This window comes from Squalius cephalus (assembly GCF_949319135.1).
Source record: "Squalius cephalus genome assembly, chromosome: 23".
Lineage (NCBI taxonomy): Eukaryota > Metazoa > Chordata > Actinopteri > Cypriniformes > Leuciscidae > Squalius > Squalius cephalus.
In genome coordinates, this window is record NC_137144.1 from 24,503,366 (window position 1) to 24,523,047 (window position 19,682).

Below are 19,682 nucleotides of genomic sequence, written 5' to 3' on the forward strand. Positions count from 1 at the left end.
ACATGTACAGTAAATACATCTCTGTAAAAGCACTGCAGTAGTAGAGAGAATACTACAGACACAGTGGAATCAGTGAACAAAGTTTGTAACATATTGATGCAAAACACTACAGTACAATCACAACATAGGTTTATTTGAATCAAAGCAAAAATAATTAGCTATGAAATAGAAAAGAAAAGACAGCAAAACATCAAATGCAGTGTTCCTCAACTTGCTTGCACTGTAAGAAACAGAACAGGAGTGATTATCTATACAGTGCAGTACTGTCAATACTGTAAATAGTCTGAAAAGGTGGTACAGTATTTGGGACCATAGACACAGTGTCTGATGAAGCATTATGATCAAATATTAGGCTACATCCATGGATAGTGTAGTCTAAATGGTTCATGCTCCATGCTAATTGGTGACAATGAATCTCGTTATCTTGAAACTTTCATGATTTAAACATGGAAGATTGTTTGTCTGTTTCCATACAACTATGCATTCAGAGTAATGCAATAGTTACTTATCATTTTGAGCAGTTGTATCAATTGATAGTTAGATCATTGTAAGGAAATGAATAGACACTCATTTGAAATGTAATGTGTGAATTGCCTTTTGAAATAGTAGTACTTTGATGTTAAGTTGTGTCATATTGAACAGGTGATTTTTGTTGAATGAACAAATGATCTAAGTTTTATGTGTATTGTATCCAAGCAATTGAGAAAAGGGTTAGAGTTTTGAAAAATGTGCATTTTGATCATTGGTTGTGAGTTTTGTGTCTAGAGTTGTGAAAAATTACATCAAGGTTCTGAAAATAGTAACAAAGTGATTGTAAAAAACTGTAATACACATTATGTTGCATCACAATTGACAATATAAAATAAAAAGTCACATATACTCAAAAAAAAAATTCTTGTTCACTTTAATTTATTAAAATGAGCTAAAGTAACACACTTTAATTTAAGTCTCGTATAACCATTGCCACCAATGGTGTGCACGATCTACTTACACTAAAAAAAACTGAGTTTGACACCTGTGGATTACATGAATGATTTGTGTTGCATTAACTGAAACTGGGCGGTGCTTTATAGTTCCCAGCATGCTTTGCATATAGTTGAATTAAGAGAGAATAAATGTTAAAATTAAGTGTTATTTTATGTTGTTGTTTTTTTAGAAAATGAGAAAAGGGGAAGACTTGATAGTGTGCAATTGTGTTTATTAGAACCATTTAAATTGCAGTGGGTTACCATTGTGGAGAAGAGAGGAACATTTTGTTAGACTGTGGACTGATTCAGATATGTGCATCTGCTTTGACTGAGGGAGCATGCAAATCTTAGCAATTAATATGTTAGTATATGGTACTAATAGTGTGACGGATCTGATCTTTCTCCTTCACTCTGCGATGTGGTTTACACAAACATTCCTGAGGTCCAATAGACACCACACCATCGGTATGACGGGCTCAATCTCTGGACGAATCCCCCCAATGAATGCACTAACACAAATGCTGGTGTAAATCTGTTTACTGCAGCTGTTGAATTAAACTAGATGTACCGCATGGCGGTACAAAATATGACCGCCGCTCAGGCCTGCACTGGCTTTCCACAAAAATAAATGACGTGGAGCAATTTGACTGTATTGCGTGTTTATATATACCTAAAAAAAGTAGTAGTATGTGCATGTCTGTCTGTGTGTGTGTGTGTGTATGTGTGTGTGTTTGTGTATGTGTGTGTCTGTGTGTGTCTGTGCGTGTATGTATGCGTGCGTACATGTGTGTGCGCGTGTGTGTTTGTGTGTGTGTCTGTGCATGTGGATTTGTATGTGTGTGTATGGGTGTGTGTCTGTGCGTGTGGATGTCAGTGTGTGTGCATGCTTGCGTTTGTTTGTATTCCTGCATGTGTGTGTGTGACAGTTAGGGTTGCCAACTTCAGAAAAGGAAAATGCGGGACAATCGTGGTTATTTATAGGAAAATGAGGGACACTCAAAATATTTGTACTGTATCACACAGTGTACGTCATTTCAGTGTCTGCAGTTAAGTTTGTGTTTAAAAGGTTATCAGACATAAACACATTTGTATTGCTTAACCTATTTATGTATTTAATTCTAAAAATAATTTTAATGTCATACATGAAAAAAGTCACATTACAAACAAACCATAGTTCAAAATAACAGCATTTATCTAAAATAGAAAGCTTTTTTAACATTATACACTAGGCTTACAGTTCAAAAGTTTGGGGTTAGTAAGATTATTTTTTGGGGAAAAAAATAAAGAAAGTAATTGCCTACTTTTATTCAGCAAGGATGCATTACATTAATCAAAAGTGACAGTTAAGATAATGTTACAAAAGCTTTCTATGTACTTTCTAAAAGCTTTAAAACATTAATAATAATCAGAAATGTTTTATATTATTCCCTCAGGTAGATTACATGTTTTCTTGCGTGGCTGGATGTTAGACTCATGAACAATAATCACGTTGTTTGCATTCGCCAAAATTGATTAGCCGAAATCAAAACGTGGACAGTGAAAGGAAATTACCGTTAGCGCGAGACGAGTCCGGCTTGAAGCGGAAGCGACCAGACGGCAGAGGATGTTCGCAAATCAAACAATGATTTGTCTCAAAACAGTGATTAAAAAAAGCTGTGATTGGATGATGACAGGTGTCGGTGATCATTCTCAAGTGTCGTGGTCAGCACTGCTGCTGTTGCTGTTGTATCAGTCAGTGGTTTATCAGCTTGTCAAAAAACGGGACACGGGAGGTCACTCACGGGACAAATAAATTAGGCCCAAAACACGGGACGTCCCGCCTAATTCGGGACAGTTGGCAACCTTAGTGACAGTATCATCCTAAACCAGCAACCCTTCGCTCAACACCACCATCTACAGGCCGATGAGTGTACAGTCACTAAATGTGCACAAAAATGAATTTATTTTATACCCCCCCATGGATGAAATTCTACGAAACTTAGCATATCCCCAGAGGATGTCAAGTTAATCATTCATACACATGAAATATGGTGCAGTTCTGAACATCTCAACTGAAGATAGGGGCGATTAAAGCAGAATAATATTGCATTTTCATTTTTTATGGGAGGGGCGCAAATCACAAATGAGTGATTATGGGCTAGGTTGATGTGGGCCCTTAAGAGCAACATACCATAAAAATTTCTTCATCCTCGGTGCCACGGTTCAGGTAGTTATTTAGGAAAAACTGCATTTTTTTGTGTTTGGGGGGGCCCAGCGCGGGGGGGGGGGGGGGGGGACGTGGCCCCCGGGGACCAAACGAAATTTTTCCGTAAAAGTCTAGTGGGGCTACATGCCTGACAAATTTCATGTTCCCCGGTGTTTCGGTGTCCCTGGTATCGTTGACGAAAAATTCAGTAGATGACGAAAAAAAAAAAAAAACTTTGACAATCCCTATATGACCGCTTTCCCACAGTTAGGGAAGTTGGCAACCCTAACTGTCACACACACACATGCAGGAATACAAACAAACGCAAGCATGCACACACACTGACATCCACACGCACAGACACACACCCATACACACACATACAAATCCATATGCACAGACACACACACACAAACACACACGCGCACACACATGTACGCACGCATACATACACGCACAGACACACACACACACAGACACACACATACACAAACGGTCAGGCGGTCATAAAAAACACAATTTTTAGTGGTATTTCGCTGCAGGCATAACTGACTGAGACGGAGCATAATGCATAATATGTTTGTTTAACGTAACTGTTATGTGGAACCTGTTGACATAAAGTTAATTAAAGGCAACGTATATTTTTGGCACAGGGCCATGAGCCTTTATCTGACTTTGATTGAGAGAGAGACTCTGAGGCATTCAGAACTGGTAGGCTAACACTGAATTTTCATAAACCTTAAACAGTTTCATTATAGGCCTACTATCTTTTATAGCCCAGATTAAGACTTTGCCAGAAATTACATGTGTTTTCCAATAAATATCGTTGTTTATATTTGTCTTTTCACTTTATATATCTGTGCAACTCATGCTTTTGGAGTCATTAACAGTAATTTTAAATCACTTACTTCTCCACTTAGCCTACTATAAAAAATATTATAAATCTTTTTTACTTCAAAAGGAATTCCTTAAAACTTTAACCTTATGTCCTTGTTCATGGCTCTTGTTCTTTCTCTGATGAAAACTTTACATTTTCGTCTAAAGGCAATGGCGCAATTTTTATTATATTTTTTTTTTTTTTTTTTTTAAAGAGCGCGCCTATAACTATGGTAAATAGTTTCCTGTGTTTCCACTAACTATGGTAAATAGTGGGGGAATTGTTTTTAACCTTTTCTACACTATAATGATTTTCTTATTTTGTGTTGTTTTCCAGGACAGATATCTAAACATTCATATAACAAGATCTATTGTAAATTAAACCTAAATTATATAAAAAATCAGATGTCTTTGCTCATTACCTTCTTTTTCTATTCATAAAATATATTAATAGTAGGCATAAGCATCTATTTAGTTTAAGACCCATCCACCACAAACAAAAGTATTACAATGAGTGGGGTGGCAGGAATGCGCATGCAAATACGTCAAACATCTTAAACATCTGTTTACTTTACACAAACCGGAGTCACCTGTATCATGGTGAAGACTAAGATGAGACAGAAAAAAAAAGTTACTGGTCAGAGAATGTCACTTCTATCATTCAAGGTCTGTAATTAAAGATCTCTTTAAAGCCATTTAGTTTTACTTGAAACATTTAACAACCAAATGCCCTATTAATGGCAATCATTTCTTTTAACATCTCAGTGTCTATTATTTTCAACTGAAACACTGTGCTATAAATATCAAGTTTATCACTTATGACACAGGATCAGATTACAGCCTTTATCTGACTTTGATTGAGAGAGATAGAGTTGATGCTATAGGCATACCAAAACCCACTACGGCATGCTGAGGGAATGCAGCCTCACTACACTGTGAATTTGCTCAAACATAAGGGTTTTTTTGCACCAGAGGAACCTTTTCATAGTTCCTACAACTATTGGCGGATGTACCCATTTTTTGGCGTGTTCGCACTGCAGGAACTAGGAACGATTTTAGTTCTAGTACCTCGTTTTGGCAGTGGCGGCTGGTGAAAAATACCTTAGGGGCTGTGTCATATTCCCAAATCGTCACTTTTTCGTCACTTTCTGACATTCGTCAATATCCGACGCACAAAGCACCCTTTAGCGTCCATATGAGACGCATAACCCTACCACAGACCTAAACCTACCCATAACCGAAGCGTCTCATATTGACGCCAAGGGTGCTTTGTGCGTCGGATATTGACGAACTTCCGAAAGCGTCAGTTACATGACGCCTAAACCTACCCATAACCCGAAGCGTCTCATATGGACGCTAAAGGGTGCTTTGTGCGTCGGATATTGACGAATGTCAGAAAGTGACGAATTGGGTATGAGAATGTGTTGCATATTCAGTCGGTTTCAATAGTCTGGTAACTAACCATGGGAGTCTTTTAGCGTTTTTACCCTTCAAAAACACATTTTTTATCTGAATATTACTCTTCAGCTCAGTCTGTAAATTCTACATTGTTATTGATATGCTATTTGTTTGAATCCCTCTTTGTTTGTGTCTTTAACCTAACTTTGTAAGTGACCTCTGAATATTATGGTGCGTTCAAGTCCTCCTGGGAAGTTCGTACGTACGAGGAAAGTCATGCTTTTAACGGCATGTGCGTTCAAGTCACTTTCGTCGGAGCAAAATGGCGGAGTACTTTCTCTTAATTAATTACACAAAAATACAGTAAGGTTCTTAAACTCTTGTTCTAGAAAATGAAGAACAAAGAAATGTGCATCGGGTGTACTTTGTATTTTTATGTTTTTAATTAATTTATGAAGCCACTGCCAACACATTTACATGTTGCATTGTTATATTATAATACTATCATATTCTGTGTTGGCGATTAGCTAACTGAGCTGTTAATAGAAAAGCCTGACAATATCACAGCTAAATACCTTAACGTATTGTGTATTCCGCCATGTTAATCACTGACACGCCCCCAACTCGTAAAGATCGGAGCTTAGAGAAAATCCCGAGCTCCCCACTGGTATTTACGACATTGTGGTGGCGTTCAAGTGCGTTCAACTCGTAAATACGATCTATGCGAGATGACTTGAACGCACCATTAGGCCTACTTTCTGCCCTTGGTATGTGTATTGTGCTTTGATGTTGATGTTTATTTTGTTCTATTCCTTAACCCAGTCCCAGTGGTTCTCAAACTTTCTAGAGTTGTACCCCATGAGGCTTTTAACATCCTTATGCATACCCCCGCTCTTCAGTCACACCTTTTTAAGTAAGGGACAATATTTGCCCCCTTAAATCGATTTTTCCAGTGCATTTTTACCTTTACAAATACCTTTATAAAATAAATAATGCTTTAAATAATAAATGTTAATAATAAATGTTCAATAGAGAAATATGCAATGATGGTAAAAACGAAGTGATGCTTTTAAATATTAAATTAAAACCGCCAGTAGGTGATGAGTAATCGAGTCATTCATTCAGAAATGAAGCAAGTGGCTGTATTTATGAATTAAACTTTGAATCATTGACTCTAATGACTCGTTCAAAACCGCAGATTCGTTCACAAACACTGCTGTGTGCTGCAGTTCTGCTGTGGCTTTTGTTGGAGCTATTATTTTGTTGTAAAAAATACTGACAACTGTGTTGAAAATGAACATCACTTAATATTAATATTTCGTTTGTTGAACTGTTGTATAAAATCAATGTCACATTTGTAATCGTGTGGATCTTCATATAATGTGATCAACATTAAACACAGGAACACACACATGGTATGTCTTTGTATCGAAGAGAGTTTGATTCTTATATCGATCTCCATGCACAGCCTGTGTCTAGTCTTATATCGATCTCCATGCTCAGCCTGTATTTGTTCTTCATGATAGCGCTAAATCCCTACTTTTACAAAGGTAACGTACATTGTCGAGAACGGTTGTATAGCGCGATTTACCAATGCAGCAATCTGCACGAGACGTGCCATATACCCTTCTGTTATGGAATGATACAGACAGATGGTTCAAGTGAAATATGGTGGTTTATTGAAACTCAGCAGGTTAATGGAGAGATGGACGATAAATGAATAATAGTCCTTAAAAGACGTGCAACAGTTCGTGATAGTTGGAGTGGACACACGCCTCGGGTTGGTGGAGATAGCGTTCGTAGACACCGATGATACAGGAAACACACAGACACACCAGGAGTAGACTGGGGAGACGCAGAGATCAGGAACGAAGGTAAGCGATATAACTTCGGTCTTGAATAGGCTGTAAAACAGGAAAGCAGTCTTTACTCAAAACGAGACCAGACAATAATGAAGCTCGAGGCGTGTGCTTAAATGCTGTGGTTGATGAATGACTAGACTGGTTTCAGGTGTGAGTGATCAGTACTCTGGGGATGGTGCTCTTTGTGATTGGCTGCTGATTGAACCTGGTACGTCTGTTACACCTACACGCTGCTTAAATGCAGAAAGTTTTGACCGCAAAAGATGAGGTAATTTGATCGGATGTCATGTATTTATAGCATTTTACCTGATAGAAATGCATGCTCAGTTTAAATCTCATTTTAAGGTGAGGTAGTATTAAAGGCACGGAAAAATTCAGCATTTTGATATGCCCGCCCCTCGAAAGCAAACTGCAGAAACGGTCTGTGTCGAGGAAGAATGGAGACATGAAAGTAGGCGTCCTTCAGGTCGATCGCTGCAAACCAATTCTGTGGCCGCACAAATTCGAAAATGCGTTTGGCCTAAGCATCTTGAACGCTCAAGCCGCGCAGGTCCAGGATTGGCCGTAACCCACCGGATTTCTTGGGTACAATGAAGTAGGGGCTGTGTCTCAATCGCACCCTTCGCCAGTAGGGTGGCGACCTCCGCTCGCATGACAGGGCTCGCATTGCCACCGACCATGGTGTAGCGGACTCCACGGAAGCGGGAAGGAGACCGCGCGAACTGAATCGCGTAGCCGAGCCTGATGGTCCTCGCGACCCAGCGGGACAGGTTGGGAAGCTCTAGCCAAGCTCCCAAGAACTGTACCAGTGGGGTCATACGAACCACAGATGTACCCTCGATGGGGCAGAAAGGCGGAATGACCGGCCTGGACGTGGGAGGCACAGCATCCCGGTGTGGGGGCACGGTCATTTGCCGCATCCTGACAGAGGAGGCCAGTGAAGGACCAGCATTCCACGGGGGCCTGCTCTGCCAGGGGTCTGGCAACAGAGGGGGACGACAGTGGCGAGGCCCGTGAGTGGCGCACACTGTCATCCGGGACCTCTGGGGGCTCAGAGATGGGTGTATCAGTTCTTTCTTTAACCACATTAGGGTGCTGCCCACCGTGGGGTGAGCGGCGCGGAGTGGGGAACAAAAGATTCTCCCCTGGCCCTCCACCGGGGGAAGGAGGTGACCTGCTACCACCTCCTGGAAAGAACTGATCGCCATCTCTGAGCAGCCCGTCTCAGGGGCGCCGCTTGGCCTAGCGTTAAGCGGGCCGCGGGGCCGGAGCGGGCTGGGGCGCCTTCCTGTGACCACCTCCACGGTGCGGCCCAGGTGAAGGCTGCTGCTGCTGGGGCCGAGCGGGAGGGGCGGGAGCCACAGGAGGGCGCCCTCGGCAGTGAGCAGGCTGAGGATTCTGTGCCGACGGCTGGGTGGAGGCAGCAGCGGGCCGTCGGGGCAGAATGTGCTTTATAGCCTCAGTCTGCTTCTGGGCAGTCGAGAACTGTTGGGCGAAGTCCTCGACCACGCCGCCGAAGAGACCAGCCTGGGATATGCGAGTGTCCAGGAAACGGGTTCGCTCGGCATCTCTCATATCGGCCAGGTTGAGCCAGAGGTGTCTCTCCTGGACCACGTTAGTGGACATCACCTGGCCCAGGGAGCGTGCGGTCACCTTCGTCGCTCAGAGAGACTAGAGTCGACGAAAACCTACAGGCTTTGGAGGGGTACTTAGGGTCACCACGGGAGGAAGCGCTCTGAGGACACAGTTGCATCGCAACAGAACGTTTCACCGGGGGAACCCCAGTGTACACTTTGGCAGCGGCCCCGTCGAGGGGAGGAAAGGCGGAGGAGGTCGCCGAACGATCGCGGGAAGACAATGGTGCCTTTCAGAACCTCGTGACCTCCTCGTGCACTTCTGGGAAGAAAGGTATTGGGGGGTCAGCGCTCGCAGCACCCAAAAACCAATCGTCCAGCCCGGGAAAGCATGGCAGTCAACTCAGGATCTGACTCGGACAGTGCTGGCACGCCCGAAGGCGGCAGCACAGCCGAATCATCATCTCCTGAGGACTCCTGCCCACCTTGTGACGCTACGATGGACGTGGTTTCCTCGTCTGGTGCGCTACCGAATTACTGGGGCTCTCCCTCTAACAAGGTCGTTGAGTCTCGACCGCAGTGTTGCGATGGTCATGTTCCCACAGTGAGAACATGATTCATCCACAAAGGCTGCTTTAGCATGATCAAGCCCAAACACGCAAGGCAGCGATTGTGCCCATCAAACTCGGAAACAGTCCGACCGCAGCCAGAAGTGCACGGGACGAGACATCTTTAAAAACAAGTGCCACGCGCAAGCTCTTTTGTGAGAGGAAAAAAACTCTGCAGAGTGTTGAAGCGACCAGGGAGAAACACACACTGGCAGATCACTGCACAGATCAGCAGGCAATGTGCACTCACTGTAAATCGCCATCACACCAACACCTGGAGAGAAGCTTGTCTCGAAGAGTGAAGAGAATGATGATCTTAGAATGGCTTGTGGAGTGAAGAATTATCTTGGCTCCGAAGCAAAAATATATCTGCATGTTGCCAGCTTACTTCCTTATATTCCCATGAGGTGGGGCGGAGTTACGCTATGCAAATTCCGCAGAACCATGGCCTTTCCTTGCCATTGACTCGTTTTGTAATACTCAAAGGTGAGAGGCTTTCTAAGCGAAACCCCATTTGTCGTCACAACGTAACTTGTAGTGACCACGAAAGGGAAGTGTGAATATGTAGGCTGTGTTGATGAGGGAGTGCAGGTGCAGCGAGTCAGTAATCCTGTGATTGTGAATGAGTGGGCGGGTCCTGGTGATTAGGGGATGACTGGGGCTGTGACGGTGTGGCTGACTCTGTGACAATACTCATATAATGCCTGTTGTTACTCATGATGAAAAAAAGCGGACAGGTTAAAACATACAAGTATTTAGAAGTGATGATAGATGATATGTTATCTGGGAAAGATCATATAGATACTCTCTGTAAAAGAATAAAGCAGAGAATCTAATTCCTTCATCGGCTTAGGTCATTTGGAGTAAGAAAACTGATTCTTCTTGTTCTTTATGTCTGTGATTATAAATATATTGCAATATTGCAATTCCATTGACTGTTATGGTAAAAACAAAGTTGTTTAATCAAATACAAATTTGTTCAAGGATTGTAGGCCAGCCTCTAGAGAAATTATATAATTCAGCTTATAATTCAGAGCGGAGCAAGACAGATGCCAGAGACAATCAACCTTTGCCAACCTCTACTCTAATTGTTTTTTAGCAATTTAATGCATCCTTGCTGAAAGTATCAGTTTCCTTAAAAAAATTTTACTGACCCCAAACTTTTGAAAAGTAGAATCCACATGCATACATGCATAAATAAAAAGAATCACACCTTAAACATTATTGAATAATTTTAGCTGTGTCTTTCCTGAGTCGTCTTACTAGCAAAAAATTTACAAGGCAATTGAAAACTACTGCTGCACAACACTGTCCTTGATGACACTGAAATAAGGACATTCACACAGCATATTAAACATTAATATAAAAGGATTGGCAATAAGTAAATGAACATTGCATTTGTTTTTGAAGGAACAAGTAAATATGAGAGAGATCAAGTAAATAAAGTAGAACACTGTTTTATTACTCACAGACACACACAGGTGTTTTATTCATTCAAATATACATATATAACAGCAACACAAACTGATTGTTCAAAATAGAAACTGAATAGTCTTTAAAAATGAGCCCTGTCAATGCGATCCTGGTTCACGTGTGACGAGCTCTTTTTCTTCAGCGTCAGAATGTACTCGGCAAACTCTCGGACGGCTCCGTAGCCGGCGGGTCTCTGACAGGTGTATTTCGCTGCGATGAGATCTGCCACAGGTGCGTCACATGGGACGCCATTCAGCCCCACCTGAGACAGGATCTCTACGTCTTCAGCTTCTGAACCTGTGAGGGAAAACATCACAGACCGCTCAATAAAATTTGTATTATTTTGCATGTGGTTCCAGGATCTGTTCAGTTCTGTTGACATAATAATCATTACATCAACTTAATATTGTGTGTAATTGAAACTCAAATTTCTGCGATAGTTTTTTTGTTTTAAGATTATGAGGGCACATATAAAAAATAATGATGTGCATGGAAGAATCCTTTATAATATACACTGTAATTGTAAAGGACTCTATTTTGTGAAGTTAGGTGGAAGGATAGTCCACTACGGAACTCCGGCAAGACGCGTGACAGGAGACAGAAGATTGTTAACTGTTTATCTCTTCAGGATGTGTCAATATACATGTCCAGCATTATACAGCCATTAGCCATAACTGAGGTGGTAAAATGTGGTTTAGTATTCATGCACACACATTTACCACTCGTAGAAGATGGCGGCAGAAACGAAACTGAGAGTAAACTGAATCCGCTCTGGCGGAATGCACGTCAGCGCGCTGTTCGTGCGTAGCAGCGCAATACACATTAAAGGGCTACCCATACCAAATGTATAAGGAATTTAGTACAGTAATATAAAAAAAGATAATTGTTCAGTTGATTTCATGATAACTTTGATGGATTTTGCAACATCGACATTGAACTGAACTGAATCAACACTAAACTGAGTTGAATAATGACAGTATTGCCTTTCTAGCAGATTTTGAATTTGTCTCATATTTGATGAAGTCTTCCTCATTAATTCTGTTTTTTTCCTGTTTATTACTGTGAAGCTGCTTTGAAACAATCTGTATTGCATATAAAGTGCTATATAAATAAATGTGACTTGACCTGCTTAAAACTGGTTTCGCTGGATTTTGAACATGACACTCACCCATGAAGGCCACTTCATCCCAGCGCAGTTTCTTCTCTTTCATCAGCCGCTCCACATCAAACCCTTTCTGCTGTTCTCCAATCCTGAGGCCACATCCGGCCTGCTGGGACACTTTCTCCAGGAGACCCCTGGACAGCGGCTCGTTCACGCTGGATATGAGGATCACCTGATCAAAGTTAGGAAACAGGTGTTGCTACATTATATAATAAAAAAAATACTGTTAAAAAAAACACAAGCTGTGGTTGCCAGAACTTTGCAGAAAAATACTGCATATTTCATTAACTGGTATCATGTTAATATCACATCCGACTACTCTGTTTTGTACCTGCGTAATATACTGATAACAACTGTAATAATACATACTGTAAGCAAGAAGAGTCACATGATGAACTAGATTAAACTTTTCCACAAGCTGAGATAAATGCTAAAATACAGAAGGTGCTCACAGTGTCAGGCACACAAATGCAAAACACCATCATGGTAACAAAAATCACACTAAAATAATGCAATAATTAAACCATTATTTGTCCCAGGCTACACAACTGTACCTCTATATCTTCTCTCTTTAGCATCTGTACGCCTGCCACGTCTCGAGCATTAATGGCCACAAGATCCTCTCCAGAAACCGACATGTATATCTTACTGCTCGTCAAACAGCCAGACACTTTACACAGAAACAGCCTGACCGCCGCTTTCTCCTCTCGGCCGAAGTAGCCAAACCTGCAGAACAGGGCAGCATTTATATCTGCGTTATTGTGTTTGTCACAAACAGAGTTTGATGAAATACTCACCTCAGAACTCTCTGCTCAGCGACAGGCCAGTCGATGTCCACGTCGATATCAACGCTGTGCTCAGGCAGCATTTCATAGTAAGCGATCTTGCCCAGCTAAAACACAGAACAGATCAAAATAACTGAAGCAGAGCGATTGAGGTCATGAGCTCTCATGGAGAGGTTTCATACATGCACTCAAAAAAAATTTTGTTTGCCTCCTAAAATGAGCTAAAGTAACAATTTTATAACATTTTGTCACAAATTAATTTAATTGTGTTTAATCGACCCTAATATATTTAAGACTGAAGTTTACTTAATTCATTTGTGTTAAAACTACATGAATCATCTTTGTTTACAACTAACTGGGCAGTGGATCTGTAGTTCCCAGCATGCTTTGCAAGGGACAGCATTAGGAGAGTAAATTTAGGGATTAAGTGTTATTTTATGTGTTTTTCAGAAAAGGGAAATATGATGTTAATGTTAGTGTTTAATGTTCAGTTATGTTGGACATTTAGAGGATTTTTTTTCGAATTTTGTGGTCACTATACACAGCAGAGTGGTTCCTGTGTTTAGGCACATGCTAATGTTTAATCTAAGCTAATGTCAGGACTGACAATAGTCTATTCTTATTTGTTATTATACATTGTCTATAATGATGAAAGAAACTGCTTATAATTAATTTACCAATGACATTTTTTATTTTAAGTTTGACAAGCATAAAAAGTCATTTTATAAATGAATCAATTTCATTTAAACTGTATTTTATCAAATTGAGTTGGACCAACTCAATTACATTTCATTGTCTGAATTTGTTTTTATGACTTTGGTGTATATCCTGCCCTCAATTAAATTGAGTTTGTCTAATGAGTTATTTTTTTGAGTTTGGGACATTCTCGAAAAAATTTTAGTTCACTTTGTCTTTCTCCCATAAAAGGTGATGGGAAGTATTTATGAACAACTCGACATTTGACTTAAGTACTTTATTTTAGTTTGTCTCACAAATTAAGGGCTGGTTGTGATATCAGTGATTATTAAATCTTTTTTCTAAAATGGTGTCAAAATCATCTCAAAATACTTACCTCTGTTCAAACTAAAATTAACAAATTGTAAAAAAAAAAAAAAAAATTATCAAAGAAAATATTTCATGCGAACATTTAAACAATTGTAATGTGAACACTGAAAAAAACATTTAAACGCACACTTTTTGGTGCCTTTTCTTACTCTGAACTTAGAAGTACTTTTTGTATTTTCAACATTTCTGAAAATGTGTTCTTTTACTTTTTGTATTTTCAATGATATTAACACTGAAAACAGCAATGACAAAAAATATTTTATATTATTCATTGTTTATTTTGATTATTTTTCCCATTTGTATTAATTTGGATTTTGGATTAACGTTAACCTCGGACAAAAGATATAAAAATAAATAAATAACTTTAAATCTCATAAGTGATGTACCAGATGAAAGGGGACAGGGAGCATTTCGGGGACTTGTAAAAAAAAATGAAATGTGTAAAATAATATAGATTCAGCCTATTTTATATTATAAAATAGTCTATTTTAAATTGTTTAAATATTTGTATTACATAACTGTGCTATAAAATTATGCCTGAGATTGAGAAGTCAAGGAAAAGGTTTTTCACCATATTTTGATAACTACCCACCTGTTTAAGGCCGTTTTCCAGGTCCTTTCTCCTATAAAAGTAGAAAGAGCCATTTTCATAGAGTTCCCCAGGCCAGTCTTGGCGTCGAGGTCTGTACGCCACATCGATGTTCGGAGAAGTCGGATTCTTACCCTCTAATAAACCTTCAGATGTAGTTCAAGCTTTTATTATGACTGTCACTAAACATAAACCCTTTTCATAGAAACAGGTTTAGGGGACATAGAGATTCATAATATGATATCAAAGTATATTTAATTACAACATTCTGTAAAACAGTGATCATAAAGGATTGTGCATAAACATCAAATGGAAAGTCCTTATTTGCCTTATATTCATACAAAGCAAAAATCTGCAATTGTCTCCTTTGGAGTTTGTGAGATGTTTTCGTGATACTGTACCTTTCTTGTCCACCTCCACCCACCGAAACTGGTGTCTGCGCACCACTGAAAACACATAATCAAACCCCTGTCCCGTGATCATGTGTAGGGCTTCTCTGATATGATGAGGGTGCAGACATGGAGACGTAGCCTGAATATGACAGACGATGTCCACCTCTAAAACACAGCCACAAAACAGTTTTTATTAAGGGCAAACCCTTAAATATTTTACATCTTTTAACCATTTGTAAATCAACACACACAAATGTACACACGCACACACAAACGCATGCAACACACACACACAAATCAAAAGATCAAGTTTGAAAGGTTTCTAGTTTAGGCACATTTTTCGTTTTGTTGTCAACATTTTAATAACTTCAACCATAAAGGTCAACAACAGATCTTTTACTGTAACTTGTTCATCCATAATTGTGATGTGCAAAATGTGCCTAAACTAGAAAGACCAAATAAATCAATTTTGAAAGGTTTATAGCTTAGGGACATTTTTCTTGTCACTGGTTTTTAACAAGGGCAAACCCTTAAATATTTTACATCTTTTAACCGTTTGTAATTGCTCTATATTTCAGTTCTTCCTCTTTAAGTTCCACAAATTCATGCTGCTTATGAAATATCTCATAATTTCAACAATGTTTCTTTATTAAATATAATTTTCTCTGCAAATTATAATTCATACTTTTTGCTTCCTAAAAATATATATATATAAAAAAAACATTTTTTAATAAAGCATTTTAATTCTTTTTCTGTTAAAATTACAAAAAACTATGAATTTCTACTTGCCTCACTAACACATTTTCCCTGGCCTCAACACACACAAACACACACACACACACACACAATTATCAAATTTCAAATTATAAAAAAAGAAAATTGTGGTGAATGATTATTTTTTAATAATTTAATAATATATTTATTAATTGAAATATTTCAACATTTATTTAATGCTCATTTTAAGCAATTTGACCCTCCATAAATATTTTACAGTTGACATTTTATTTCAAAATTACAATTTGTTGTATTAAACATCCTTCACACATTATTTTTTATTCTAATAATAAACACTTTTTTTCATGCATTTTATTTTTAAATGATTTGAAAATATTTATTAGCATATTATGCATTTTCCCCCCCTATATATTTAGTGGAGGGTTTTCCATAGTTATTATGGATTATTATTATATATGGGTTATTATTTTGTAATATTTCCATGAATTAGATGTACATTTCAGACATCTTTGCTAAGTTAAATGAGTGAAATCATTCAATTTGATTTCACATTGTTTCTATTATGACATATCTTCAATTAAAATTGGGCAATTAAATATATGTAAAGAATAATTTTACCTTTCAGACAAATCTCTTTTACTGAGATTCTGCTTTGTCTGCAACCGGTTATTCAATCATTATCAGCTAAATTGTTAATTTAGTATTTTACATTAATGAGACTTTTAGAAAAATATAGGTTATATATATATATATATATATAAGAATTATATCAAAAGTAATTTATACATTATGTCAAAGTTTATTTAGGGGGTGCTTCTTAGGCCATCTTACCCCTCTTTTATTTTACATTTTGTGCTATAACAACTAAATTAGCAAACGTTTCTATGTATTATCTATAATAACACACTGGCTGAGATATCATTTTTTTCCAGCAAATACTAAACTTATAATAACTAAATATGTCACAGTTTAAAAGTAAATCCACGTTGTTCTTAAGGGGCATCTTCCTCCATGTTAGTTGGCATTTCAAAACCTCATATGTCAGCAAGTTAGATCATTTTTTAGGCATAAAATGAAAGTAAGATGAAGGTCTGTCTCACCGGGTCTCTGTCGGATGAACTCCTGGATGGTCGCCAGAGAGCTGGAATGATCTCTGGAAACTTTAGGACTGCGACGATGAACTTTCGCACCCCAGACTTCTGCGACACGCTCAATTTCATCATGATCTGTGGAAACCCACACACTGCCACACAACATCAGTCATTCAAATAATCAATAACTCAATTTTACTAACAAAAGACAAATTAAGACTAAAAGGCTATTTTTGTCTTAGTTAAAAGACTAAATTTAGAACAAGCGTAAATAAACGTGGCCAATTATAGCCTATTTCATTTATTTCCCAGTTTAATTTTAGTTTGTTTCATACAAAATAATAAAATAGTATAATGAACACCAAAAATCATATTAAAGCCATAATATTAAAATATTTAAGAAGATCTCAAATGTAGTTGCCTGTCAACGACTCCTGAGTCCAAGGCAGCTCTCAGCACCCATCCGATGAGAGGAACACCGGCCAGATTCTTGATGTTCTTCAGAGGGATTCCTTTACTGCCACCCCGGGCCAGAATCAGAGCCGCCCGGTGAGGGAGTCCAGAGGACGGGGAACCGACACCCGAACTCACCTGAGCCTGTGTGAACATGTGGTTCTCCATCGCAGTGAGGGAACGGAGAAGTGAGATTCACGGGATGCAGATTGGCAATAGCCTAATAATAATAATTTAATATATGCACTAGATTATTAGTTTGATAGATTTAAAACCATATGCTTAACGATCAGAGTCGTTTTACAGGGCTTCCTCTCTGACAAATAGATCGTCTTTAGGCTATCTGCCAGATCCTATATGGGGAGGCTGCAGACCTGGAGCCGGTAGATCTACGCCCCAGGCAGTTTTACGCCCCTGTTGTTCCTGATGCGTCCAGTAGGGGGATATACTGCGAAATAACACCATTAAATCGACGCTCAAAACTTACACATTAATAACCGTCCCGTTCATAGACTTTGCCCAATTTTGTGTTTTTTGTTAATTTAAATATAAACGTTACAGTGTAGATCTGCACTATGGATTAAGATATCTGTAGATATTCAGTTGGGCTTCACTCGCTTCACTCAGCCTACAGATGACTGTTTGTTTTATTCAGCCTACAGAAGACTATTTTGTGAATTTAAAAATTAATAATGCACACAGTTGGATCAGATGACAAGTAGGCCTAATGATATATGACCTACTGTAGAATATATATGACCTAGCCTACTGTAGAATAGTTCATTGAATATTGAATATAGAATATTCACTATATGTTTTTATATACAGGAGACTGAGTGAAATATGTTGTGAATTTATATAGCGAGCGACCGGTGCTACTTTCAAATCTCTCGTATCCCTCCGCGATCTCTGATCGTTTTAAACGGAGACGTAGCTATACCTTACATGTCTTGTGTTTTAAAACCGTCACAGACAGTGAACATAAAACTCCTAATAGATGTAGGCTATAGAAGTTGAAGAATATCCAGATAAAGCAAGAAAACCAAAAACATCCCTAGGAAAAAACAAACAAATTCTGTAGCCTGTGACACAATGAGAGTGAACTTAAAATATAAGACAAGTAACTTAAATTGTTTAATAATCGACATTGTTACTACATCTATTTTAATTGCTTAGTTAATTAATAATAATATAAACAAATATTGTAATTGTTGCAGTGTTGTAATGGACTATGTTTCTTAGCGGAAGCTTTCAGATTATAACCATGTAACGCCAGACATATAATTGACTGAAATGGAACAGTTCGTTGAATATCTAAAAATCTTTTTTTAAAACGTTTCCTTTCCTGTTTTTTGTTAAGTAGACTAGGCCTATCATATTTCATTAGCTACAATGCCCATAGGATAGTGAGAATATGAAGCTCAAATTCCTGGACGAAAAAAAATTGAATAACATATTTTTATTCAGAGGCCCAACCTAAGCAAACATATTTAATGTGGTGCAGCCGTTGTTATCGATATGGCCAAAAACCAATATGAAATGATCTATCTATCTATCTATTTTTGTTTAATCAAAACAGAACAGCGTTTATGTGCTTGAAATAAAACTGATTTATATGATCAATTAACTTTGCTTTTGCCCTATTATTTTACTGTATTTCCTTAAATTTTGTGTATCATTATAATTTTTACTTTGACATTGAAACACCCTGCAGTTCTTGGTGGGTTATTAAAGTTATTATAAACGCGAGTTTTTGCTTAGCATGTTCACAATGTTTACAAAATCCCCTAATAGATGCATGCACTAATAACAGATGCAAATGTTTAATTATGAATCTCATCATACACATTTTGCACACTTTTGTTCACCATGTAAATCTAACAACAGGTTTAAGTAAATACTCCTCTCGAATCCAGGTGTCATATCCATACTCTCAGAAAGCACAGAATTTGAATTCTGCTAGTTTTAGTTATTGACTAAATAAAGGAGTCGGTTGAAAGACAGAGATCTGCTCTGATCTCCACATGAAGGACTGGAGCTCAGACCAAAAGAGTTTTGAGGACCTTAAAAAACTGTTTTGCAGTTCAAGTACTTGACAGGATATAAGAATGATTTTACACCTTTCTCTAATTCCCTTTGTCATTACCCTGACAGACCTGTTTCTACTATGTGTCTAAATGGAACAAACAAATGCTTCCCAAACTACTTACCGCCTACAGTTTTGGGATTGTGCCTGTAAAATACACAGCAGTAAAATCAACAGGAAAATTATGCATTTCGGCTGTTGTTCAGCTGAAGTCAGTTCAGTGTTGATTCAGTTCCATTGTAAAGATAATCAATTATTTAAATATTGAATGAGTTTATTTCATAAAGCAGTTGTCAAAAAAAATGTCAAATGACAGCTTACAAAACATTAAAAATCACAGTCACCAGTAAATCATGTTTATATTACCTAGTGTATACACA

The 19,682-nt window shown here is 38.5% G+C and overlaps 1 protein-coding gene across 1 annotated transcript in view; it reads right to left on the reverse strand.

Moving 5' to 3' along the window:
* Positions 1 to 11,026: 11,026 nt before the first annotated feature.
* LOC307151284 (N-acylneuraminate cytidylyltransferase B-like) overlaps positions 11,027 to 19,682 on the reverse strand; it is a gene marked incomplete at its 3' end in the record, with an annotated part of 48,017 nt that continues 39,361 nt past the window's right edge. Inside the window, exons 2-9 of the mRNA XM_079859236.1 lie at positions 17,185 to 17,360; positions 16,773 to 16,915; positions 14,947 to 15,102; positions 14,549 to 14,691; positions 12,904 to 12,998; positions 12,661 to 12,832; positions 12,113 to 12,278; positions 11,027 to 11,241 (exon numbers count right to left, since the gene is read on the reverse strand). Of these exons, the coding sequence (XP_079715362.1) occupies positions 11,027 to 11,241; positions 12,113 to 12,278; positions 12,661 to 12,832; positions 12,904 to 12,998; positions 14,549 to 14,691; positions 14,947 to 15,102; positions 16,773 to 16,915; positions 17,185 to 17,360 (1,266 nt within the window). The remainder of the gene's footprint in view (positions 11,242 to 12,112; positions 12,279 to 12,660; positions 12,833 to 12,903; positions 12,999 to 14,548; positions 14,692 to 14,946; positions 15,103 to 16,772; positions 16,916 to 17,184; positions 17,361 to 19,682) is intronic.